Below are 26,562 nucleotides of genomic sequence, written 5' to 3'. Positions count from 1 at the left end.
TCTTCTGTGTTCTTTTAGGCAAAATGAGCAGTGGTAGGTGGTTTCAGTGGGCAGTTTCGGCTGGAATTGGTGTCCCACTGGGATAGTCCGTGCCCATTCAAAACGGCAACAAGTCCCTGCCTGCATTTAGACTCCTGCCTCCTGATTTTTCCTACCAAACTGAAGACAGACTGGCCTGCTGAGAAGGGTCTAGCAGTGGATGCTCAATGAAATTTTAATTTCAGATAAATCATGAATAATTTTATAACATAAACATTTCCCAGATAGTACCTACACTAAAAATTATTTGTTGTTTATCTGAAATTTAGATTTTACTGGGTGTCCTGTATTTTTATTTGCGAAATCTGTCAGTACTATGCATAGATATACCATATTTTCCATGTTCAGTGATAGTTCCTAAAGATATGTGAGAATGATTCTAGAAGGACCTACAAGGTTCAATTGGAATTTGAGTCATTTCCAAGAAATATCTATTGAAAACTTCCCCCATCTAAGAAAATATTTGAAAAATATTTTTACCTTCTATTTAGATATCACTGTTAAAAACAAAGCATCTTCTTATTTTCTACAACTGAATTTACCCACTGTAACTTGTAAGACATGGAATATTAATTGAAATGGTGGAATGCTTGATGTCCAAACTATCAAAATTTAGCAGTATCGTTTTAGTCAAATCAAAGTTCCATTATCATAACTAAAGAGCTGAAAATATATTAGTTCATAAGATTTCAACGAATATTAAAGATAATCTATTTTGTTTCTCTAATTATTACTGAATCCACAGAGTTTACATCACTTAAGGCCTCATAACTGGTTTGAGCCAGTGCCAGGACTTTAACCTATTTAGTGATAGTGCATTATAATTTTATTTCCTCTAAAGCAAGTGTTGTATGTATGTGTGTTTAGAAAAGTTCTTTACATCCTGAATTTTAAGAAAATTCTTATTATAGTTCATTCATCTTATGGAAAATTTGGAAAACAAAAAATCACCCTTAATTTCATCACTTAAATGTCTTATTTTTATATCGTTTATCCTAGACTTTTCCTATACATTTTTCCATTGTAGTAATCCTAGTAAACTATTTTATTGCTCACTTTTTAAGCACAACATGTCTTGTATGCATTTTATGTTATATGAGGAGTATGTAGATAGTGATTCAAGTGACTTCACTCTTTGTGGAGTCATTCCACCTGAGTTCTAATCTCTGTTTTGTCTCTGACTAGTTTTTTTTTTTTTTCTCTGGTAAGGGGATTGCAACCCTCGTCACAGTGTTGTCTGTACCACGCTCAGCCAGTGAGCGCACCAGCCATCCCTATATAGGATCCAAACCCACGGCCTCGGCGCTATCAGCGCCACACTCTACTGAGTGAGCCACGGGGCCAGCCCTCTGACTAGTTGTTTGACTTAGGTTAACTATTAACCTAAAAGAGGTTAAATAAATTATTTAGACTTAAGTTTCCTCATCTATAAAATGGAGATAACAATACTATCTATATCATAAAGTTGTTTGAGAATAAACACAGTAAATGCCTGGTAAGTCATACTTATCATTATTTAAGCCGTGTCCATTGACCTCTTAACAGTATTGATTTTTATTTCCATAATGACTAATGATGTTGAGCATCTTTTCATGTGCTTTTTGGCCATTTTTATATCTTCTTTGGGGTTATGCCTATTCAAATCCATTTTTAAGTTGCTTTACTTGTCTTTTGATTGTTGAGTTACAAGAGTTCTTCGTGTATTTTGAATTCTGTAGGTCATCTTCTCACTTTCTTGATAGTATTTTTTGGAGCATAAAAGTTTTTAACTTTTAGGAAGTCCAATTTATTTTTTCTTTCATTGTGCTTTAGGTGTATGTTAAGAAATCATTGCCTAATCCAAGATTATAAAGATTTATACCTGTTTTCTTCTAAGATTTTATAACTTTAGCTCTTGCATTTAAGTCTTTGATGCATTTTGAGTTAATTTTTGTATATGGCATAAGATAGGGTTCCAAATTTACTCTTTTGTGTAAGAGTATCCAATTGTCCCAGCAGTGTTTATTGAAAAGAAAATTACTATTTCTTTCTCTGTTAAATTGTCTTGGCACCCTAGTTGGCATTCAGCTGACTATAAATGTATGCGTTTACTTCTGGACTCTCAGTTTCATTCCATTGATGTATATGTGTCTATCCATATGCCAGTATCACACTGTCTTAGCTTTGTAGTAAGTTTTGAAATTGGAAAGTGTGAATCTTTGAAGGAACATGGTTCTTCTTTTTAACATTGTTTTGGATATTCAGGTTCCCTTCTATTTCCATATTAATTCTAGAACTAGCTTGCCTATTTCTGCAAAAAAAAAAAAAAGGCAGCTGGAATTTTGAAAGGGATTGTATTGAATCTGTAGATCAACCTGGGGAGTGTTTTCATCCTAACAGTATAGTCTTCCAATCCACAAACATGAGATGTCTTTCCATTTATTTAGATCTTCTTTAATTTCTTTCAACAATGTTTTGTTATTTTCAGTGTATGAGTCATGCACTTTTTTGTTAAATTTTTGATGCTGTTGTACATGGAATTATTTTTAAGATTTTATTTTTGAATTGTGTGTTGCTAGTATATTGATCTTATATCCTGAAACCTTGTTGACCTTGTTTATTAGCTCTAATAGTTTGTTTTGTTTTGTTTTTTATTTCTTAGGTTTTTCTGTATACGAGATTATATCATCAGCAAATAGAGACAATTTTACTTCTTCCTTTCCAATCTGATGCCTTTTATTTCTTTTTGTTGCCTAATTGCCCTGGCTGGTAACTTCAGTACAATGTTGATTAGAAGTGGTAAGAGTGGGGCCGGCCCGGTGGCGCACTGCTACAGTGCACCGCTTGGGAATGCGGCGACGCTCCCGCCAAGGGTTGAGATCCCACATACAGACCGGCCGCTCACTGGCTGAGCAAGGTGCGAGCGCAACACCGAGGGTTGCAATCCCGTTGCCGGTCCCGGTCCGGTACGGGCGCAACACTGAGGGTTGCGATCCGTTGCCGGTCACGAAAAAAGACGAAAAGGAAAAAAAAAAAAAGAAGTGGTAAGAGTGAACATCTCTTTCTTGTTCCTGATTTCAGGGGGAAAACTCAAAGACTTTCATCATTAAGTGTGATGTGAGCTATGGATTTTTCACAGATGCTTATAAGGTTGAACAAGTTGTCTTCTGTCTCGTTTGTTGAATGCTTTGGTTTGGATTTTGTCAAATGATTTATTACTTTTATTCAGATGACCTTGTGTTCTTTACTTTATTATAGAGAATATTACATTATATACATTTTCATAAACTGAACCAACTTTGCATTCTTGGATAAATACTACTTGATTATAGTGTATAATCTTTGTATATGCTGCCAGATTCAGTTTTCTGGTATTTTTTTTTTTTTTTTTTTAGGATATCTGTATCTATATTCATAGAGAACATTGTTCTGTAGTTTTCTTATGATCTCTTTGTCTGCTTTTCATTCCACGGTCATATTTGCCCCAATTCATAGAATGAACTGGGGATGTGTTACCTCCTCTTCTGTCTTGTGGAAATGTTTGTGAAGGATTGGTGTTAATTCTTCCTGAAATGTTTGGTAAAATCAACCCGTGAAGCGTGGGCTTGGGATTTTCTTTGCAGGAAGTATTAAAATTACTAATTCAATCTTTTTACTTGTTTTAGATCTATACAGATTTTTAATTTCTTCTTGAGACGATTTAGGTAACTTCTGTTTTTCTAGGACTCTGTCATTTCATTTAAGTCATCTAAACTGTTGGCATACAGTTGTTTATAGTATTTACTTATAATTTTTTTAATTTCTGTAATGTCAGTACCGATATCCTCTCTTTCATTCTAGATTTTAGTAATTTGTGGCTTCTCTCTTTTTTTCTTGGTCAATTTTGTCAACCTTTTTAAAGAACCAACTTTTGGTTTTATTTATTTTCTCTTTTTATTTTTTTTATATTTTCTATTCAATTTATTTCCATTCTAGACTTTATTACTTTCTTCTTTCTGCTTGCATTGGGCTTAGTTTGCTCTTCTTTTTATCTTTGTTAAAGGTGGAAGGTTAGATTACTTAGTTGAGATTCTCTTTTCTTTCTTAATGTAGTTTTACAGCTATAAATTCTCTCTAAGCACATACAATAAGTTTTGGTGTGTTCTGTTTTCATTTTAATTCATTTAATTCATCTCATTTTAATTTATCTCATCAAATTTCCTTTGTAATTTTTTCTTTGACCCACTGGTTATTTAGGAGTGTGTTCTTTAATTTCCACATAACCGTGTTTGTGACTTTCCCAAACTTTCTTCTGTTATTGATTTCTAACTCCAATCTGTGGTGGTTAAAGAACATACTTTGTATGATTTTAATCATTTTAAATGTATTGAGACCTGTTTTATGCCTAGCATATGAAAACTTTCATTCTTCACTTGGTGTCTATGGGTTGAAATGATTATGTAGAATTATTTGATTTTATAACAAGATTCTTCAGAAACTTTTGGAATTGTGGAAAAGACATGATTGATTATTGATAGATCTGACTAAGCACATTATATCTTGTGCTGTTCTCATCACTTTACTCTTGTCATGCTGGCCTCTTCTCACTTTCTCAAACATGTTCCTTGTTCCCTAGGGTCTTTGACATGCTTTCTAGGGATATCTTGACCACCCTTTTCTCTTGGTTACCTCATTAACTCCTATCTAATGATACTTCTGTTATACCATATTCAGTCTCCCAGTATCCTGAACATTTTCTTTGTGGTATTTATTGTAATGTTAAATATATATATTTTGCGTGATTAGTAAATTAATATCTTTCCCTCCTTCTAGATTGTAAGCTCCATTGTAGCAAAAAATATATCTACTTTTTGGCTCAGCATTGTATGCCCAGGATCTAACAATGTACCTGACAAGTGATATGTGCTTAATAAATTCACACTTCTTAGGTGTTCAGTTCTATGAAATTTGACAATCACAAACAGTTGTTTAACACCACCACAATCAAGATATAGTATATTTCTATCATCCGAAATGTTCTACCATGCCCCTTTATATTCAGTTCCTTTCACCCCCACCCAGACCTTGCAATTACTGACCTGTTTTCTTTCCTTATAGTTTTGGGTTTGCCCAAATGTCACAAAAATAGAATCGTATAGTATGCAGTCTTTTGAGTCTGACTTCCTTCACTTAGAATCTGCATTTGAGATTCATTCTTGTTGCATATATAAAGTACTTCATTCATTTTTATGGCTGAGTAGTACTCCATTTCATGGATATACCATAGTTTAACCTTCACTAATTTATGGACATTTAGATTGTTTTCAGTTTGGGGCAAGTATGAATAAAGGCATTATAAACATTCGTGTCCAGGTTTTTATAAAGAAAAATGTTTTCTTGGGAAAATGCCTAGGAGTGGGCTTGCTAGTTTATAGGGTAAGCTTACCTTTATAAGAACTGTCCAGTTGTTTTCCAGAACAACTGTACTATTTTACATGCTGCCAGCCATGTATTAGAGTTCCAGTTTCTCCTCATCCTAATAATGAGAATTTGGTATTTTGTTGGTATTGGTTTAGCCATTCTTGTAGGTATGTAGAAGTATCTTGCTGTGATTTTAATTTGCATTTCTCTAATTTCTTTTTTGTGTGTGTCTTTTTTCGTGACTGGTAAGGGAATTGCAACCCTTGGCTTGGTGTCACCCGCACCGCGCTCAGCCAGTGAGCGCACCGGCCATTCCTATATAGGATCCGAACCCGCGGCGGGAGCATCGCTGCGCTCCCAGCGCCGCACTCCCCTGAGTGCGCCACGGGGCCGGCCCTGCATTTCTCTAATTTCTAATGATGTTGAGCATTTTTTCAGTACTTATTTGTTATGTGTACATCTTCTTCAGTGAAATGTCTGCTCAAATCTTCCACCGATTTTAAAATTAGATTTTTTTGTTTTTGTATTGACTTGAGAATTTTTAAGTATTCTGGATACCAATCCTTTATTAGATCTGTGTTCTACAAATATTTTCTCCCAGTCTTTGAATTATACTTTTATTTTATTAACAGTATGTTTTAAACAGCAAGAGTTTTTAATTTTGGTGAAGTTCAGTTTGTCATTTCTTTTCCTTCAAAGATTTGAGCTTTTGGTTTCCTATCTAAGATATCTTTGCCTAACCCTAAATCATAATGATTTTTTCCAATATTTTCTTGTAGAAGTTTTATAATTCTTGAGTTTACATTATATCTGTGATCTCTTTCAAGTTAAATTTTATAAATGTTGCACGGTGTGGTTTAAAGTATATATTTTTGCATATGGGTATTCAATCACTTCAGCAGTTTGTTGAAAAGACTATTCTTCCTTCAGAGAATTGCCTTTGTACCTTGTAGAAAATCAATTAATTAAGGTACAATTTTGGGTCTATTACTCAATTCTCTTCTATTCCAGTGGTCTATGAATCTGTTCTTTCACCAATACCTCACAGTCTTCATAACTATAACTTTATTAGTCTTGAAACCAGGTATGAGTTCTCCAACTTTGTTCTTTTTTTTCAAAATTATTTTGACTATTCTAATTTACTTGTTTTTCCATATGAATCTTAGAATTAAATTGAAGATTTCTCTTTTTAAAAAAGGCCTAATGAGATTTCTATTGAGATTACATTGAATCTATAGATAAATTGGAGGAGAACTGACATCTTAACAATATTCAGTCTTCAAAGACAGGAACATAGTATGCCTTTCCCTTTATTTAGGTCTTCTTCGATTTCTCTCATCAGTGTTCCGTAGAACTCAGTGTGCAAATATTGCACTTTTTTGTTTGATTTATAACTGTATATTTCATATTTTGATGCCATTATAGATGGTACTCTTTTTAATTTGATTTATCATTGTGTATTACTAGTATAAGGAAATACAATTGATTTTTGTATATTCTCCTTGTATCCATGACCTTTCTAAGCTCCCTTATTAGTTATAATAGCTCTTCTTTTTTTTTTTTAATTTAGGAAGTTTTTTTTTTTAATTTTAATTTTTATTTATACATATTTATGGGGCACAGAGTTGACTATCAGTATTTGTGTACAGTATGTGATGATCAAATCAATATTATTAGCATGTTCATCATTATAATCATAATTATTTTTTGTGTCCCTTACCCAGTTACTCCCTATCCCCTCTCCCCTTTCCTATCTATGGTAACTATAGGTCTGTTTTCTCCTTCTGAAAGTTCAACATTCTGTTGTCATAATTATTTTTTGTGTCCCTTACCCAGTTACTCCCTATCCCCTCTCCCCTTTCCTATCTGTGGTAACTATAGGTCTGTTCTCTCCTTCTGAAAGTTCAACATTCTGTTACAGTCTTTCTTTCTTTGTTTCTTAGCTCCTACTTTCAAGTGAGGACATGCAGTATTTCTCTTTCTGTGCCTGGCTTATTGCACTTAACATAATTTTCTCCAAGCTCATCCATGTTGCTGCGAATGGCAGAATTCCATTCTTTTTTATGGCTGAGTAGTATTCCACTGTGTATGTGTACCACATTTTCCTTATCCAGTCATATGCTGATGGACATTTAAGTTGGTTTCATATCTTGGCTATTGTAAATAGAGCTGTGATGGACATCAGAATGCAGGTATCCCTTCCACATGATGATTTCCATTCCTTTGGGTATATACCGAGCAGTGGGATTGCTGGATCATATGGTGGTTCTATCTACTGGATCATATGGTAGTTCTATCTGTAGTTGTTTGAAAAACCTCCATGCTGTTTTCCATAATAGCTGTACTAATTTATAGTCCCTTTTCTCCACATCCTCACCAGCATTTATTATTCTCAGTGTTTTTGATAATAGCCAGTCTGTCTGGGGTGAAACGATATTTCAGTGTGGTTTTGATTTGCATTTCCCTGATGATTGGTGATGTCAATTGAGCATTTTTTCATGTATCTGTTGGCTATTTGTATGTCTTCCTTTGAAAAATGTCTATTCAGCTCCTTTGCCTATTTTTTAGTTGAATTATTTGGTTTTTTACTGTGAAGTTGTTTGAGTTCCTTTTATATTCTGGATATTAATCCTTTGTTGGATGTACAGTTTGCAAATATTTTCTCCCATTCAGTAGGTTGTATTCTTTGGTAGACAATTTAGGATTTGTCACTTAGACCAAGTGTCAGCAAAGTATAGGTCAAATCCTGTGGCAGTCTGTTTTTATAAATAAATTTGATTGGAATACAGCCACTCCAATTTATTTACATATTGTCTGTGGCTGCTTTTGCACTTACAAAGGCAGAGTTGAATAATTATGACAGGGACCACCGTGTGGCCCACAAAAAGTAAAATAACTTCCTATCTTGCCCCTTACAGAAAAGGTTTGTTGACCCCTTCTCTAGGGTAACCACTAAAAGATAAAGGAAAGATATAACACTAACAAGATAAAGGAAAGGAAAATATTAAAAGAATTAAAAATACTGATTAATCTAAAAGTAGGTATCCTTATAGACTAACAAGAGGGGTCCTCAAAAAGTTCATGGAAATATTTGTAATTTTTAAATTCTATTTTGTAATCTTTGAATTCTACTTTTCCATGAACTTTTTGAAGTGCCCTCAAACAAATTATTACATTCATCCCTTCCATGATACTGCTAAAACTTTAGAACACTTTAACTCCAATTACTCTTTTGCATTTCACAGTATTGTTTCACATATATTTTAAATGCATTTAGTTGTTTATCTTAACTCCAGTAAACATTAAAAGTGTTGTTTTGAATGGTTGATATCCATTTATCTTTACCCATATAATAACCATTTTTTGTGTTCTTTCCCTTCTTTGTTTCTTTGTGGGATCATTTTCCTTCTTTCTGAAAACTTCCTTTAATTATTTCTTTTAGTGCAGGCTTGCTGGGAAAGAGTTCCCTCAGTTTTTAATTGCCTAAAAACATCTTCACTGGGTATAGAGTTCTAGTTAATGAAACATGAGAATCATTTGAAAGATTTTTCAATTTATTTCTATTTTTTCTTACCATATCTTTTTGTGGGATTCTATCATTGTCATTTTGGATTCCCATATTAAAATGAGTAGGTTCTCCTGGACCATTAAGGAATATTCTCATGAAAAAGAATCCACAGCTCAAGGGTTCTCTCCTCTGTTGTTACTCTGAAATATTTACTAATATACCTTTTTATGAAACAATTGTTTTTTTTTCTCTGAAGCCTAAACTTAATTCAGGAATGTTTACTGCCTCTGTTTCTATGTTATCCAGACTTCTGTGGGCCTTAAATATTAGAGTACTTTCTGGCATCTGCCATCTCTGGGCCCCTCATCCCTATAGCAAGTATCTGAATCTCTCTTCTGGGTTCCCCAGTGTTTCCATCAAGCACAGTTTGGATTCTGTCCCCTGTGGTGTTTCTTCAGTTTGAGTCTGTCTGTAAAACAGCAATTGTTGAGTATATTTGAAGTCCTTCAGGGCATAGGCCATTTTAGCACTTTATGAATTTCCCACTGTTTTTCAATTCCCTGTGGTCCCTCCGTACTCAGCAGAAATTCTGAGTGAGCAAGGGCCTGTGCTAGTGGCACTGATGTTCTCAGACTCACTAGCCTTGGCTTCCACTCACAATGGGGCCCTTTCCTTTTGAGGGTGAGCATTTGTTGATGATTTCTGATCCCTCACAGGCCCTGCTGCTGTTGGGTGATTTGGGTCTTAACTACCTCTGTTTTAGGGTTGAAGACAGAAACTGGAGTTTTTTCTTTAGCAATTCTGGTTCCTCTCTCTAGTTTTTATGAGATTTAGAAAGTTTAAAAAAAAAAAAAAAAAAGAAATGATTTTGCTGCCAGAAACTCCTAATACCTTCATTTTCAACCTTACTTTTAAACTTCATTGTAGATGTCTTTCTCATAAATAACATAATGATTAGTTTTTACTTTTTAGCCCAAGCTGACAGTTTCTGTCTTCTGATAGGGAAATCGAACCTATTCACATTTAGTAATAACCGATATGCTTTGATTTTATTTCTTCCATTTTATTTATAAATTTTTTTTACTTTGTTTTTTTTTTCTTTTTTCCCCCCTATTTTGCTATTTTTGGGTGATTTATTTCTTTATTCCCAAAGTATGCCCCCTTCTGTGTTTTAGACTTCTTTATCCTTTTGTTTGTTTATGGTTTCTCCATCTTCCTAACAATCATGATTAAAATCATATTTACCTAGGGCCGGCCCGGTGGTGCACTGCGCTAGTGCGCCGCTTGGGAAGTGCGGCGGCGCTCCCGCCAAGGGTTCGGAACCCACATACAGACCGGTTCCCATCTCACTGACTGAGCGAGGTGCGGGGGCAACACCGAGGGTTGCGATCCCATTGCCGGTCCCGGTCCGGTACGGGGGCGACACTGAGGGTTGCGATCCATTGCCGGACATGGAAAAAGACAAAAAAAAAAAAAATCGTATTTACCTATTTGTATATATTTTTTCATAAATGCTTTATTTTTCTTCTCCTTCCCCCCAATTAAGACTTATAGAATGTTTTTACTTCCTGTTGTTCCACATCCTGCTAAAATGAGACATGATTTTTATTATTGTAGTAAATATACATAAAATAAAATTTATCGTTTTAACCATTTTTAAGTGTGCAATTTAGTGGCTTTAAGTACATTCACAGTATTGTGAGACCATCACTCCTATACATTTCCAGGACTTTTCATCATCCCGAACTGAAGCTCGGTACCCATTAACAGTAAATCCCCCTTATCCTCCCTGCCTCCAGCCATGGTACTGTATTATACTTTCTGTCTCTAAGAATTAACCTATTCTAGGTACCTCATATAAGTGGAATCATACAGTATTTGTTCTTTTGTGTCTGACTTATTTCAACTAGCATAATATTTTCAAGGTTCATCCATGTTGTAGCATGTATCAGAATTTCATTCCTGTTTAAGGCTGAGTAATATTTCATTGTGTGAATATATCACATTTTGTTTATCCATTCATCTGTTGATGGACATTTGGGTTATTTTCACCTTTTGGCTATTGTGAATAGTGCTGTTATGAACACTGGTAAGGAAATATCTGTTTCAGTCATTGCTTTCAATTCTTTTAGCTGTATAACTGGAAATGAAACTACTGGACCATATAGTAATTCCACATGTAACTTGTTGAGGACCCTTTGTGCTCTTTTCCACAATGCCTGCACCATTTTAATTCCCACTAACAATGCACCTGGGTTCCAATCCTTGGCAACATTTATTACTTTCTTTTTTTGCTTTTTTCTTTTTTAATAGTAGCCATCCCAGTGGGTGTGGGGTGATATTTCATTGTGGTTTTGATTTGTATTTCCCTTATGATTAGTGATGTTATGCATCTTTTCTTGTGTTTATTTTCCATCTATGTATCTCCTCTTGAGAAAGATCTAGTCAAGTCCTTTGCCTATTTTTTTAATTGGGTTGTTTCTTTTTTGTTGTTGAGTGGTAAGAGTTCTGTATATATTTTTTGTATTACTGAGATATATGATTTTTAAAAGATTATTTTTTTCTTCCCACTTCTTAATCTAGAACACTTAAGGACAACTATTTTCCTACTGGAAAGATAAATGATTGTGAAGAACTTGTTAATAATTCAAACTCACGTGCTATTTCTGCTCTAAAGTCTGAAGTAAAAACAGACACTGATTTTAATGAGGTAAAATGCTATTTGAAAATAAATACATTTTTGATATAAAATGAATAATAAGTGTTGGAATTTACGATGTGATACATACTCACAATTCCTTGCCACACAGACACACACAGTCATACATCTGCTTCCACTGTAAAAAGCTATAATAACAGCTATCTATCTCATTTGGCTCAATTGTTCATTCTTTCAGTTTATAGTCATTGAATACTTTCTATGTCCCAGGCACTGAACTAGGTACTGAAATAAAGCAGTGGGCAGAATAAATTCCTTGACCTCTTGGAGCTCGTATTATTTCAGGAGAGAGAGATAAATGAAGTAATGAGTACTATGATGAAAAAGAAAGGAAGAGAAGGGAATACAGAGTGATACTGTATGCTATTCTACATGGGAATGGTCAGGGAAGGCCACCCGATCTAGAGTAGCATCCACCCCCTTCTACTCCCACTCCTGTACTACTGTAACTTTCTTTGCTTTTCTTCCAAGCATTTTGTTTATTGTGTTCTTTTTTTTTTTAATTGAAACATAGTTGATTGTACAAACCTGTGGGGTACAGAGTTGAATATCGATGCCTTTGTGCAATATGTGATGCTCAAATCAGGATAATTAGTATATTGAACATTATACAGTGTAATTGTTTTTGTGTATTCTTAACTTAAAAGTGACTAAGCCAAATATGGAAACCTTGAAAAAATTCTAGAGAAAAATTTATTAGTTTCTTGCCATGAAGAGTTGTTTTTCTCCCCCGGCATTATTTTCTTGAGATTTAAACTCTATGTGGTAAGTGCTTGTCCTATTTAGTAAAAGCAGCATTTTTATGAGATAGCAGTATATAAGGACTTTATATATTTTTTCCTTTTTAATGTATTTTAAGTAGATTTGATAACAGGAAAATGTCCACATGTATTAAAGAAAACAAATATGCACACTTACATAGTTTGAAGTCTGGAAATATACACACCAGATATTAACAGTGATTATCTGTGGGTGGTAGGAATTTGGGGTAATTTTTACTTTTTTTTATATACAGTTCTATATAGTCTGAACTTTGTACAATACATATGAATTATATTTATAAAGTCTTTATTAAATATATTGTACCTGCAAAATCAACACCCATGTAGGCTTTGCCCAGCTTATTAACAGTGATTATCTGTGGGTGGTAGGAATTTGGGGTAATTTTTACTTTTTTTTATATACATTTCTATATAGTCTGAACTTCGTACAATACATATGAATTATATTTATAAAGTCTTTATTAAATATATTGTACCTGCAAAATCAACACCCATGTAGGCTTTGCCCAGCTTAAAAGTCTTTGTGTCCTATTTATCTCTTCTTTTTAAAATTTTTTTTTAATTTTTAAGTAACACATAATAATTATACATATTTATGGGGTACTATGTGATATTTTGATGCATGTATTCAGTGTGCCATGAAAAATCAGGGTTATTTGTGTATCTATCACCTCGAACATTTATTTGTGTGTGTATGTGCTGGAAAAATCAAAATCCTCTCTTCCAGCTAACTGAAACTATAAAGTAATTGTTGTAAATTATAGTTACACTACAGTGCTATGAAACACTAGAACTTATTCTTCCTATTTACCTGTAATTTTGTGTCTGTTGACCAACTTCCCACTATTCCTCCCCCGTGTCCCTGCCATCCTCTAAGAACCACTGTTCTACTCTCTATGCTCTCAACTTTCTTAGCTTCCCCATATGAGTGAGAACATGCAGTATTTCTCTTTCTGTTCCTGGTTTATTTCACTTAATGTCCTCCAAGCTTACCCATGTTGCCACAAGTGACAGGATTTCATTCTTTTTTATGGCTGAATAGTATTTCGTTGTGTATATACACATTTTCTTTATCCAATTATCTGTTGGTGGACAGTAGGTTGATTCTGTATTCACTGTTGTGAATAGTGCTGCAGTAAATGTGGGAGTGTAGATACCTTTTTGAAATACTGATTTGCTTTCTTTTGGATATATATCCAGCAGTGGGATTGCTAGATCATATGATAGTTCTGTTTCTGTTTTTTTTAGGAAACTCCATATATTTTTCCATAATGGCTGTACGAATTAAATTCCCACCAACCATGTGTAAGAGTTCCCCTTTCTCTGCATCCTCACTAGCATTTATTATTTTTTGTCTTTTTGGTAATAACCATTCTGACTGGGGTGAGATGGCATCTCACTGTGGTTTTGATATACATTTCCCTGATGATTAGTGATTTTTTTTTTTTTTAATATATCTGGTCCATTAGGACATATTCCTTAGAGAGATGTCTGTTCAGGTCATTTGCCCATTTTTTACTTGGATTATTTGGGGTTTTTTCTGTTGTTGTTTGAATTTCTTGTATATTCTGGATATTAATCCCTTGCCAGCTGAATAGTTTCTCATTCTGCACATTGTCTTTTCATTATTGATTGTTTCCTTTGCTGTGTTTTTTAGTTTGATATAATCCCATTTGTCCATTTTTCTTTTGTTGCCTGTACTTTTTAGGTTTTCTCCATAAAGTCTTTGCCAGACCAGTGTCCTGAAGCATTTCCCCTGTTTTCTTCCAGTAGTTTCATAGTTTCAGGTCTTATGTTTAAGTTAGTATTTACTTATTATTGTTGGCATAAAAAGCATGACAGCCAAAAGATTTCTGTATTTCAAAAAGATTTCCAAGCCCCAGTTCATATTATAATGATGGGCTTTGGAGTCCCAGACCCATGACTGAACTCTGTCCTACTGCATGTTGGCGATACAGCCTTTGACAAAGCTTCCTGAATCTCGTGAGTTTCAGTTTCTTAGTATGTACAATAACTCAGGGTTATTTTGAGGATGAGGCGATGGTAACTTGTTTACTGTAGTGCCTGGGACATGATAAGCACTCATGAAATAGTAACTATTATTATATTTAAATAATGATTTTATGCAAAACATTTGTATGCTGTAATGTTAGAAGGTATATATGGCATGAGGTTCAGTCATTCTCAGAGTTAATTCGAAGTCATTTTCCAGAGTAAGCTAAGTAGCACATTATTTATTTGTTAAGAATTATATATATCTGCGTGAACTTTCTTTCATTGTGGTAAAACATGCATAACATAAAATTTGTCATTCGAAGCATTTCTAGGTGTACAGTTCAGTGGCATTAAGTACATTTGCAGTGTTGTGCAACCACCACCACTTCCCATTTCTGTAACTTTTTCATTATCCCAAACAGAAACTCTGTACTCATTTGTGTGAACTTTTATGGCTTGCAAGTCACCTTCATGCTCTTTAATAGGGCACTAATGGGGATTATTTATACTATTAACTGCCTCTTTGTTTATGACTGGAACTAAAGGTTGAGATTCTAGCAGGTGATTCAGATCCCTACCCTGAGAAACATTACACAATATATGCTCAGGCATAACAGACTATGGGATGTGAGGGATCAATAGATAATTGAGAACCCAAGCCTAAACAAAGCCTAAGAACAATTATGTTGTGCAAATAAGATATTTATATCTGAAATACCCTTATACTTTTTTCAGTGGGGATACTTACACTAGTATATGCATATTTAAGTAAAGAACTAGGATCTATAGTAATTGATTTGAAGTATGTTCCTGATTTGCAGTTCTTTAACACAGGTACACAATAGAATCACCTGTTCAGCTTTTACGTGATTTAGAGTCCCGGGCACTGCCCCTGACATTTTAACTCAAAATCTCTAGGGAGAGGGCCTAAGAATTTGTATTTTTAATAAGCTCTCAAGTGACTACTCTGGCATCAGTTCACACAGTCTTTTTGAAGGAACTCCTTCATGATAACATATCACTTATTTCACATTTAATTTACTTATCTTAACATTCAAGTAACAGGAATATGGTAATACAGTGTTATTCAGTTATACTGGAGTTAGGATTTATTATTTAAATGTAGGTCTGTATTATTCTAAATTAAATGCTTTATTAATTATATATTGTCACTGGCCCCCTAATATGTCTGTTAAATTAGATTTTGAATAGTATTAAAGTGGAGATGGATTTGAGAAAAATATACGCACCAGTATTAGAAGTAAATCTACGCTTGAGAATTCCTGCTGAGAGTTATTCTCCAGAAAATTCTAAAGAGAACTTTCATGAGTCTAATGAGTGCCCTGAAAGATGTGTGATGTGTGAAGAAGATGAAATGTCAGAAAATGAAGACAATTGTGTCAAAAAACACATAAGTGAAGAACTGCTCCCCGAAGCAAAGAAACCCCCAAAATATAGTTACAACTCTGAAGATATTTTTTCAGGTAAGACAAATGAGACTATTAAGAATGAAGGGAAATATCCTAACAGCTGGAAAATAATATGTGATAGAATTTTAGTAATTTGTGTATTATCAATTTATACATTTGATTTTTATAAATTTTAAGGTAAACAGTGCAAAAAGGGAGCATAAACTTACAGATCATTTGTAGTGCATGTAAGTAATAATACCGTTACTCATTTGCTTCTCAGTACACACAGAATTTCTCACGGAGGGTGGCCTGAGGGACCCTCTATAGCAAGATGAACACCTGGGATGTTTATCAGACCTTTTAATCAGAATCTGGGGATGAGGTATACTGCTTGAATACTGCCTTTCAAACAACCTCTCCAGTTTATTTTTAGGATATTTGGAAATCACTGACATATATCAACTTGTCATTTAGCTGATATAAATATCAATCAATTTTTTATTCTTTCTTTCTTTCAATGGATTCTAATAGACACAGAAATTGCAACTGAGTTTGAGAACAAATACATGTATGATAAGTAAGTATTAGACATTAAAAATTACAAGTAATTGTATTTTTGTGTTAGTTACTAAATTCTCCTAAAATACGCTTTTTTGTTTTCTACTTTAGAACTTTGGAACTCCCTACAAATCTCTTTATAGATCCCAACAGATTGGAGTTTTCAATAAAAATTCAAAATATGGTGACTAACATTGAAAAATGTATAAGTAAGTATTTTCAAAGTTCAGTAAGATCATTGTCTTTTCAGGCAATATTTTATTAAATTTAGGCATCTGATGCTTTTGCCCAGGAATGTGGCAGGCATCATGGAATATTGGTAGATCATAAATTCACAGTCTTTGGGATCAAGCAATGTGAATTTGGAATTATTTGAGGATGTGTGAATTATACACATAGCCATAGAATGCATAATAAATGGGAATTAGAAAAATAGCCTAAGGCTTAGATATTTTTAGTCATGCACTACAGAATTTTATGACACAGAACAAATGAGCAATATCTTCTAGTCATAGCATAGCAAAGATAGAGATTTTAAATAATTGTTTTCCAGCTATGTGTACACAGTCTGAAATTTCGTGGCAATTACTAGCCTGACCAACGAATTGATTCCTTTCCGCAATAACTTTTTAAAAGGTCTTAAAACAGAAGGACTCCTGGCAGCTTCTTAAATGTTTCATCATTCTCCAGTCATGTCTCCGTAGTTTGCTGAGTTCAGAGGGCCCTCTTTCGAGCCTAAGCTGGTATCTAACACATTATTTGATTTCTTTTTTGCAAGTCCCGGGAATTCAGTCTTTTTCACTATGTCGTAATTGCCACAACATATTAAGTTTCTTCTTTCCCAAAAACTTGCTGAAATGCAATCTGCATGTTTTTGAAATCTCATATTTATTTTAAAGTTTGCATTGTATTACTAAGATGAAACATGCATAAAAGTATGGGTTTGTTTTAAAATCAAGAAATGCCACAAAGTGTTTATCATTCTTGACTCAGTCTGTTTTGAATCAGGTAGGTAGGGGGTTCTTGCTGAGTAAAATCCAGAGATATTAATTTTTGCAATATTATACATTTAAAGACATAAACTGTGGTCTCTTGTTAGGATGACTCCCCACCCACCCACCCACCCACCCATTTTTCTCAGTAGTCCATGGATTTGCTCCACTGCCTTCCAGCTTCCAATACTGTAGATGAGAAGTCTGATGCTGCTATGATTTGCCTCCCTTTGTAAATTTATTTCTGTCCAGTAATTTATCACTTGGAGTTAGGAACTTTACTGCAATAAAGGTATATGTCTATCAATCTGTACTAATCTTTCTTAAAATTCAGAGAGGCTTTAGTCTGAAGAAATAAGTCTTTTATAAGTCTTTCCATATATTTCTTCTTCCCTTCACATTTTTTTGTTTTTCATCTTTGGTTTTTCTGGGTCTGCACATCACATCATTTCCATTTCTTTTTTGCTTTGTTATGAAATGTTCCTACCATTTGATTTTTTTTAAGTTTCTATTGTAATTTGAGACATATGAGTTGCAAGCATAGTACAGAGTTCCTGTATACTCTTTACCTGCTTTGTCTATCCATAGTGTAATTATCAAACCTAAGAAATTAACATTAGTATAATAGTATTAATGAAATGACAGATTTTATTTGGATTTTAGTAGTTGTTTCACTAATGTCCGTTTTCTGCGTTCAGGCCAGGATCACACATTGCATTGTTGTCATGTCTCCTAAGTCTTTTCCAATTTGTGCCAGTTTCTCAGTCTTTCCTTGACTTTCAATTTATTTATTTTTTCAGTTATTTATTTATATCAATATGGACTCACTAATAGGTATATGTGTATCTTTACATATACATATATGGATATATGTGTGCGTATATATTTACCTTGGAAATAATCAAAAGTTAAATCACCCCATCATTTCAACTACTCTTAGAACTATTTTCCTTTTGCATTTTACATTATATTCATGCACAGTCAAATTTATATTCTGTGATCATTTAGCATTATATCACAGATATTTTCCAATTGCTGCATATGCATGTGCTCTCATAATTATCATTTAGATGGCTACATAATATTCCATTACATTAACCTACCATAATATACTTAGCCATAAATGTAACGATAAACATGATGGTTGTTCACAAATACTCATTACTACAGGGAGTGATGCAATTAGTGTCTTCTGGCAAATTGTAGCTTCTATGGGATCTTCTCAGAATAATTTGATAAGAGTGAAATTGTTGGGTCAAAAGTCTTTTATTGATTTGTAGGAGTTCTTTTAGATTAAGAAAATTAATCCTTAATCTTTAAAAAAAATTTTAAAGAATGTTTCCAAGTGTGTCGTTTGGCTTGATTTTATGGTGATATTTTTTTCCCATGCAGAAAGTCATTTATAAAGAATAACATTTTTAGAACCTTATTGAAAAGGCTTCAGAAAGGCAATCTAACTATGGCATCATAATTAGAGAGGACTTCCTAATTATCATATTATAAAAACGTTCTCCCACTTATTTTTTAATTCTATTGCAGTTTCGTTTTTATATTTAAATATATGATCACTCTGAAATTTACTTGGCATGTATTGTGAAGTAGGAGACTTTCCTTTTTTTTCCAAATGACTAATGATCTGTCTGTCCTAGCATCGTTTATTAAATAATCCATTCTTCACTCCCACTGATTAGGAATGCCACATTTGTTATTTATTATATTCTAGTGTGTTCTTTATTTCATTTCTGAACTATGCAGTTGATCTGTCTGTAACTCATGTACCAGTACTATACGGTTTTAATTATTTTGTAGCTTTGTAATATTTTTAGCATCTGTTAGCAGTCTCCTTTTTTTATTTCTTTTTCCCCCAGAAATTTCCTGGGTCTGTTGATATTTGCTTCAGTCTTTGGACTACAATACAATATTACCATTACTTATTTTATTGCTTAAATTGTTCTGGCTTTTTTTTTGGAAGAGCAGTTTTTTCCAGTTGGTTCCTTTGCGCTTTAACTTATAATCCCATCCTTTTTTTTTGTGACCACTTCCTTAGTTTCTGTCACCCCAAGATACTTCAGGCTGATCTTGTATTTTCCCTGCCTCAGCCGTGGAATCAACCATTTCTTAAGAAACCTTGGATCCTTTTATTAGAGAATAAAATTTAGGAACCATTGTCTAGAAGCTAGATGTGTTCATTGCTATAGGAAAGTCACTTTTCCAAGCCCATCAGTGGGAAGATCTAGAAAATATATGTATGTATACTAGCTCATGCATATACATACACATCTATAGTTATTTCTAATTCTATCTCTTTTTTTGTTTCTTTTAAACTGTGAGTTTATACTGATACCTTGGACCCTAATCAAACACCTCAGGCTTCATTCTAGCCTTCTCCTTTTCTTTATATGTAATGTCTTTCTCTGGCTATGGGAAATATGGCTCACATAGTCAATAATATATTTATTTTTTATGCATGTAAAGTAACTTCAGAAGTGCTATTCCATACCTCTATGAGAAAGAAATGTATCAACCAAAGTGCAGTGTTTATGTAGTTATTTTCTTTTTTTACCTAAACTTTCAGTTTCCAGTCCAAACACTGTTTTCCAAAGTTACTTAGGTCAATTTCTTTCTTCCCCACCCCCTTTAGTGAGGTTATGTAGTTCATTTGTAGTATAGTTACATTAATTTGTCACAGTCTGCATTTCATCTTCACTTCTCACAATATCCTGGTTGATTTTTTTTAAAATATCCCTCTTTGTGGGTACCATTTTATGGGTTTTGAGAAATGATCAGTAACATATCCACCATCACAGTTTCATACAAAACAGTTTCATCATCCCCAAATTCCCTTGTATGGCATCTTTGTAGTAAGCCCTCCCTAACCCCTTATCCCTGGCAACCACCATAAGGAAAGTAAACCAGTGTAAAGAACAGCTTAGTCAGGCTCACTTGCCTCCTATTTGTTACAAATGGGCATGATTCAGCATGGTTGTTAGAAACAAGTTATATTAAGAGTAGTGTAATTGCACATGTGTGCCCGCCCATTTACTGATTTAGCATGTTTGTTGTAATTATGTTATGCATTTGGCTTGTGGCCGCTTGTGATTTAAAAGAGACAGCTGCTCTGAACTGCTGGTCGGCAGAGCAGGGAGGGCCAGCAGAGTGGGGGTAGAGCCTGAGTTTGTCTTGGAGGAATAAAGCATGTCTGTGAAGCTCATGTCTCAAGAATAAAGTATGTCTGTTGCATAAAGCTGCTAGAATCTTCTTTCAGTTATCTGACTCATGACCTGCATGGTAAGGGGCAGAAGGATCTGAGATTCCTGCCTGACAACCACTGATCTGTTTTCTGTCCATGTTGTTTTTCCTTTTCCAGAATTTCATATAAATGGATATTTAGCCTTTTAGGTCTGGCTTCTTTCACATAGAAAAATGCATTTAAAATTCATCTGTGTTTCTGCATGAAATCAATGTCTCTTCCTTTTTATTGCTGAGTTGTACTCCATTGTCTGGATGTACCACAAATTGCGTATCTATTCACATCTGGGTTATTTCCAGTTTGGGGCAATTATCAATAAAATTGCTGTAAGCATTCACATACAGATTTTTCATGATCATAAGTTTTCCTTTCTCTTGAGTAAATATCTAGGGGTGGAATTACTAGGTCCTATTATAGATGTGTGTTTAACACTGAGAATTGCCAAACTGTTGTTGAAGTGGTTGCATTCCTACCACGTCTTTTCAAAGAAGTTGCTCCACGTCTTCATCAGCACTTGATATTCTCAGATTTTAATTGTAAATTTTAGCCATTCTAATGGGTGTGTAGTGATATCTCATTGTGGGAATTAGCATTTCCCTTAGTAACTAGATGATAGTAGGTGATGTTGTTCATCTTATGCTAATTTGCCATCCATATATCTTCTTTCCTCAAATGTCTCTTTAAATCTTTTGCCTATTTTCTTTTAATTGGGGTATTTGTTTACTTATTGTTGGGTTCTTAAGAGGTCTTTCTGTGCACTCTGTATACAAGCCCATTGTCAGATATATGATTTGCAAACATTTTCTCTCAGTCTGTACTTTATCTTTTCATTCTCTTTCACAGAGCTAAAGTACTTATGTTTGATAAAGTACAGCTTATCAAACTTTTTTTTCTTTTATGGATTACACTTTTAATTTTGTATCTAAAAACTCCGCCTAACTCAAGGTCACATGAACTTTCTTTTATATTTTCTCCTAAAGATTTATACATGTTCTCTATTTAGGTGTATGATTCATCTTGAGGTGATTTTTTTTAATTTACTTTATTTATTGAATCAAAATCGATTATACATATTTTTTGGGTTGAACATTGAGATATGTTGATTAAATCAATATTACTAGCATATATATTGTTACAAATCATAATTATTCTTTATGCCCCTTGTCTGATCTCTCCCCTTCCCCCATTCTCTCCCCCTCCCCCCTCTAATTGCCCTAGATTTCTTCTCTCCTATTGAAAGAATAATGGCTACTCTGTTAATTTATTACCTAGATGATCTGTCCAATGCTGAGAGATGTGACCAGGCCCCCCAATATTATCATAGATCAGATACTTCTGTCATTCTGAAATGGGTTTTGTGGAAAGAGACATCCTCTTCTTTTCTTTGTCTCTGCTCGTGACTCTTCTTGTGTGAATGCACTCCAGTGGTTGGTGGACCATCTGCATGGTGGTTGTGGCATCTAGCCGCTTTTGCGGCAGCCATGGTTATTGTGGTGGCTATGGTGGCCCACCCACATGGAGGTACTGTTTTTGGCATGCTCCTTGGCACTGGCGGTATGCCTGGTTGTGGGGTGTATTTGGTCCCCTTCTCTATGCCTCTGGTCCCTGGGAAGGCCCCAAGGTGTTGGCGCCATGTGCCTGGTTGTAGGGGGTGTGGCTGGTCCCCTTCTCCATGCCCCCTCCACCCTCTAATGCCCTAGATTTCTTCTCTCCTTCTGAAAGAATAATGGTTATTCTGTTAACTTGTTGCCTATATATATCTGTCCAATTCTGAAAGATGTGATCAGATCCCCCAATATTATCATAGAGCAGATGCTTCTTCTGTCACTCTGAAATGGGTTTTGTGGAAAGAGACATCCTCTTCTTTTCTTTGTCTCTGCTGGTGACTCTTCTTATGTGAATGCACTCCAGTGGTTGGCAGACCATCTGCATGGTGGTTGTGGTGTCTAGCCACTTTTGCAGCAGCCATGTTTATTGTGGTGGCTGTGGTGGGCCACCCACATGGAGGTGATGTTTTTGGTATACTCCTTGGCATTGGTGGTATGCCTGGTTGTGGGGTGTGTTTGGTCCCCTTCTCCATGCCTCTGGTCCCTGGGCAGGCCCCAAGGCGCTGGCGCCATGTGCCTAGTTGTGGGAGAGGGGTCCAGTTCCCTTCTCCATGTCCTGGACCCCTGAGCGGTCTCCTTCTCCATGCCTTGGGTACCCAAGTGGGCCCTGAGGTACTGGCGTTTTGTGCCTGTTATGGAGGAGGGTCCAGTCCCTGGCTCCATACCTCAGGGCACTGGGTGGGACCTGAGGCACTTGCTTGGTGTACCTGGTTGTGGGAGAGAGGGCCAATCCCCTTCTGCATGCCTCTGGGCCGGGCAGGCCCTGAGGTGCTGGCACGATGTCCATGGTTGTGGGAGAGAGGTCCAGTCCCCTTCTCCTTGCCTCGGGTCTCTGGGTGGGCCCCAAGGTACTGGTGTGCCTAGTTGTGGGAGGAGGGTCTGATTCCTCGCTCCATGCCTTGGGTCACCAGATGGGACCCGGGCAGGGCCTGAGGCACTGGCGTGGTGTGCCTGGTTGTGGGAGAGAGGTCCAGGCCTCTTCTCCATGCCCCAGGACCATGGGAGGGCCCCAAGGAACTGGCTTGGTGTGCCTGGTTGTGGGAAAAAGGTCTGGCCCCCGACTCCATGCCCTGGGTCCCTGAGTGGGCCCCAAGGTGCTGGCGCAGTGTGCCTGGTTGTGGGAGAGAGGTCCAGTCCCCTTCTCCATGCCTCGGTTCCCCAGACAGGCCCTGAAGTGCTGGCTCAGTGTTCCTGGTTGGGGGAGAGAGATCTGTTCCCCTTCTCCTTGACTCAGCTCCCCAGGCAGGCCCCAAGGTGCTGGCGCAGTGTGCCTGGTTGTGGGAGAGAGAACCGTTCCCCTTCTCTTTGCCCCAGGTCCCTGTGTGGGCTCTGAGGTGCTGGCATGTTGTACCTGGTTGTGGGAGAGAGTTCCAGTCCCCTTCTCCATGCCCTGGGTCCCTGGGTGGGCTCTGAGGTACTGGCATGTTGTACCTGGTTTGGGGAGGGTGGTCTGGTCCCCAACTCCATACCCCAGGTCCCTGGGTGAGCCCCAAGGTGCTGGCTCAGTGTGCCTGGTTGTGGGAGAGAGGTCTGGTCCCCTTCTCCCTACCTCGGTTCCCTGGGAAGGCCCCAAGGTGCTGGAGTGCTGTGCCTGGTTGTGGGAAGGGGGTCAAGTCCCCTTCTCCATGCTTCAGGTCCACAGGCTGGTCCAGAGGCACTGGGGCAGTTTACCTGGAAGTGGGAGTGGGGTTCAGTCCCCATATCTGAGCCTCCTGTTCCCAGGCAGGCCCCAAGGTGCTGGCGGTGTGCCTGGGCCGGAACTAATTTTTTGTCCTTTGCTTCTAACAGGGGGAACCAGTACTTGAGCTGTGTGGTTAAATTGCTACTTTGCTGCTGTTGCCCTAGGGAAGGCTTTTTGTGCAGCTCAGGGTTTGATGGTTGACCTTATAGATACTTCCGGCTCTCCAGAGACCTGGTGGATCTGTGTTCTGTAGAATCTCTGATCTGGGCCTNAATCAATATTACTAGCATATATATTGTTACAAATCATAATTATTCTTTATGCCCCTTGTCTGATCTCTCCCCTTCCCCCATTCTCTCCCCCTCCCCCCTCTAATTGCCCTAGATTTCTTCTCTCCTTCTGAAAGAATAATGGTTATTCTGTTAACTTGTTGCCTATATATATCTGTCCAATTCTGAAAGATGTGATCAGATCCCCCAATATTATCATAGAGCAGATGCTTCTTCTGTCACTCTGAAATGGGTTTTGTGGAAAGAGACATCCTCTTCTTTTCTTTGTCTCTGCTGGTGACTCTTCTTATGTGAATGCACTCCAGTGGTTGGCAGACCATCTGCATGGTGGTTGTGGTGTCTAGCCACTTTTGCAGCAGCCATGTTTATTGTGGTGGCTGTGGTGGGCCACCCACATGGAGGTGATGTTTTTGGTATACTCCTTGGCATTGGTGGTATGCCTGGTTGTGGGGTGTGTTTGGTCCCCTTCTCCATGCCTCTGGTCCCTGGGCAGGCCCCAAGGCGCTGGCGCCATGTGCCTAGTTGTGGGAGAGGGGTCCAGTTCCCTTCTCCATGTCCTGGACCCCTGAGCGGTCTCCTTCTCCATGCCTTGGGTACCCAAGTGGGCCCTGAGGTACTGGCGTTTTGTGCCTGTTATGGAGGAGGGTCCAGTCCCTGGCTCCATACCTCAGGGCACTGGGTGGGACCTGAGGCACTTGCTTGGTGTACCTGGTTGTGGGAGAGAGGGCCAATCCCCTTCTGCATGCCTCTGGGCCGGGCAGGCCCTGAGGTGCTGGCACGATGTCCATGGTTGTGGGAGAGAGGTCCAGTCCCCTTCTCCTTGCCTCGGGTCTCTGGGTGGGCCCCAAGGTACTGGTGTGCCTAGTTGTGGGAGGAGGGTCTGATTCCTCGCTCCATGCCTTGGGTCACCAGATGGGACCCGGGCAGGGCCTGAGGCACTGGCGTGGTGTGCCTGGTTGTGGGAGAGAGGTCCAGGCCTCTTCTCCATGCCCCAGGACCATGGAAGGGCCCCAAGGAACTGGCTTGGTGTGCCTGGTTGTGGGAAAAAGGTCTGGCCCCCGACTCCATGCCCTGGGTCCCTGAGTGGGCCCCAAGGTGCTGGCGCAGTGTGCCTGGTTGTGGGAGAGAGGTCCAGTCCCCTTCTCCATGCCTCGGTTCCCCAGACAGGCCCTGAAGTGCTGGCTCAGTGTTCCTGGTTGGGGGAGAGAGATCTGTTCCCCTTCTCCTTGACTCAGCTCCCCAGGCAGGCCCCAAGGTGCTGGCGCAGTGTGCCTGGTTGTGGGAGAGAGAACCGTTCCCCTTCTCTTTGCCCCAGGTCCCTGTGTGGGCTCTGAGGTGCTGGCATGTTGTACCTGGTTGTGGGAGAGAGTTCCAGTCCCCTTCTCCATGCCCTGGGTCCCTGGGTGGGCTCTGAGGTACTGGCATGTTGTACCTGGTTTGGGGAGGGTGGTCTGGTCCCCAACTCCATACCCCAGGTCCCTGGGTGAGCCCCAAGGTGCTGGCTCAGTGTGCCTGGTTGTGGGAGAGAGGTCTGGTCCCCTTCTCCCTACCTCGGTTCCCTGGGAAGGCCCCAAGGTGCTGGAGTGCTGTGCCTGGTTGTGGGAAGGGGGTCAAGTCCCCTTCTCCATGCTTCAGGTCCACAGGCTGGTCCCGAGGCACTGGGGCAGTTTACCTGGAAGTGGGAGTGGGGTTCAGTCCCCATATCTGAGCCTCCTGTTCCCAGGCAGGCCCCAAGGTGCTGGCGGTGTGCCTGGGCCAGAACTAATTTTTTGTCCTTTGCTTCTAACAGGGGGAACCAGTACTTGAGCTGTGTGGTTAAATTGCTACTTTGCTGCTGTTGCCCTAGGGAAGGCTTTTTGTGCAGCTCAGGGTTTGATGGTTGACCTTATAGATACTTCCGGCTCTCCAGAGACCTGGTGGATCTGTGTTCTGTAGAATCTCTGATCTGGGCCTGAGTCTTTTCATCAAAATGCACCCCATGCAATTCTGCATTCCTGACCAGTCTCCTCTGAGTGGTCCTGTGCTGACTGGGGGCAGATCAGCTGTCTTTGCTGTGCCCCAGTGTTCTCCTGGTGGGCCCATCTCCTCCACTGCCCATGCTCCAAGCACTTCCCATGAGATGGGTCCTTGCAATGACTCACCGGCCCCTTAACGGCTCCCTTTTTTCAGCTGTTCTGGCTCCTCGCTCCTTCGTTGGGTCCACGGGAACCCTATTAGTGGTCTTGCTGTCCTGGGGGCCGCCAAGGCCCTCTTCTCTCCTGCCGCCTCCAAGTAACTCCCTCTGAAGGGCACAGCTGCGGCTTCTGCCGGCTCCTGCTCCTGCACTCATCAGCTTGAGCCTTAAAGCAGC

At 38.0% G+C, this 26,562-nt stretch overlaps 1 protein-coding gene across 1 annotated transcript in view; it reads left to right on the top strand.

Annotated features, from left to right (window-relative positions):
- Positions 1–26,562, top strand: part of DNAH14 (dynein, axonemal, heavy chain 14) — a 390,354-nt gene that overhangs the window by 80,326 nt on the left and 283,466 nt on the right. Inside the window, 4 exon segments of the mRNA XM_008567995.1 lie at positions 11,510–11,636; positions 15,624–15,906; positions 16,366–16,411; positions 16,504–16,601. Coding sequence (XP_008566217.1) covers positions 11,510–11,636; positions 15,624–15,906; positions 16,366–16,411; positions 16,504–16,601 — 554 coding nt within the window.

This window comes from Galeopterus variegatus, unplaced genomic scaffold, assembly GCF_000696425.1.
Source record: "Galeopterus variegatus unplaced genomic scaffold, G_variegatus-3.0.2 Scaffold365, whole genome shotgun sequence".
Lineage (NCBI taxonomy): Eukaryota > Metazoa > Chordata > Mammalia > Dermoptera > Cynocephalidae > Galeopterus > Galeopterus variegatus.
Note: the sequence above shows the minus strand (reverse complement) of the source record. Positions and strands in the feature narration are given on the sequence as shown.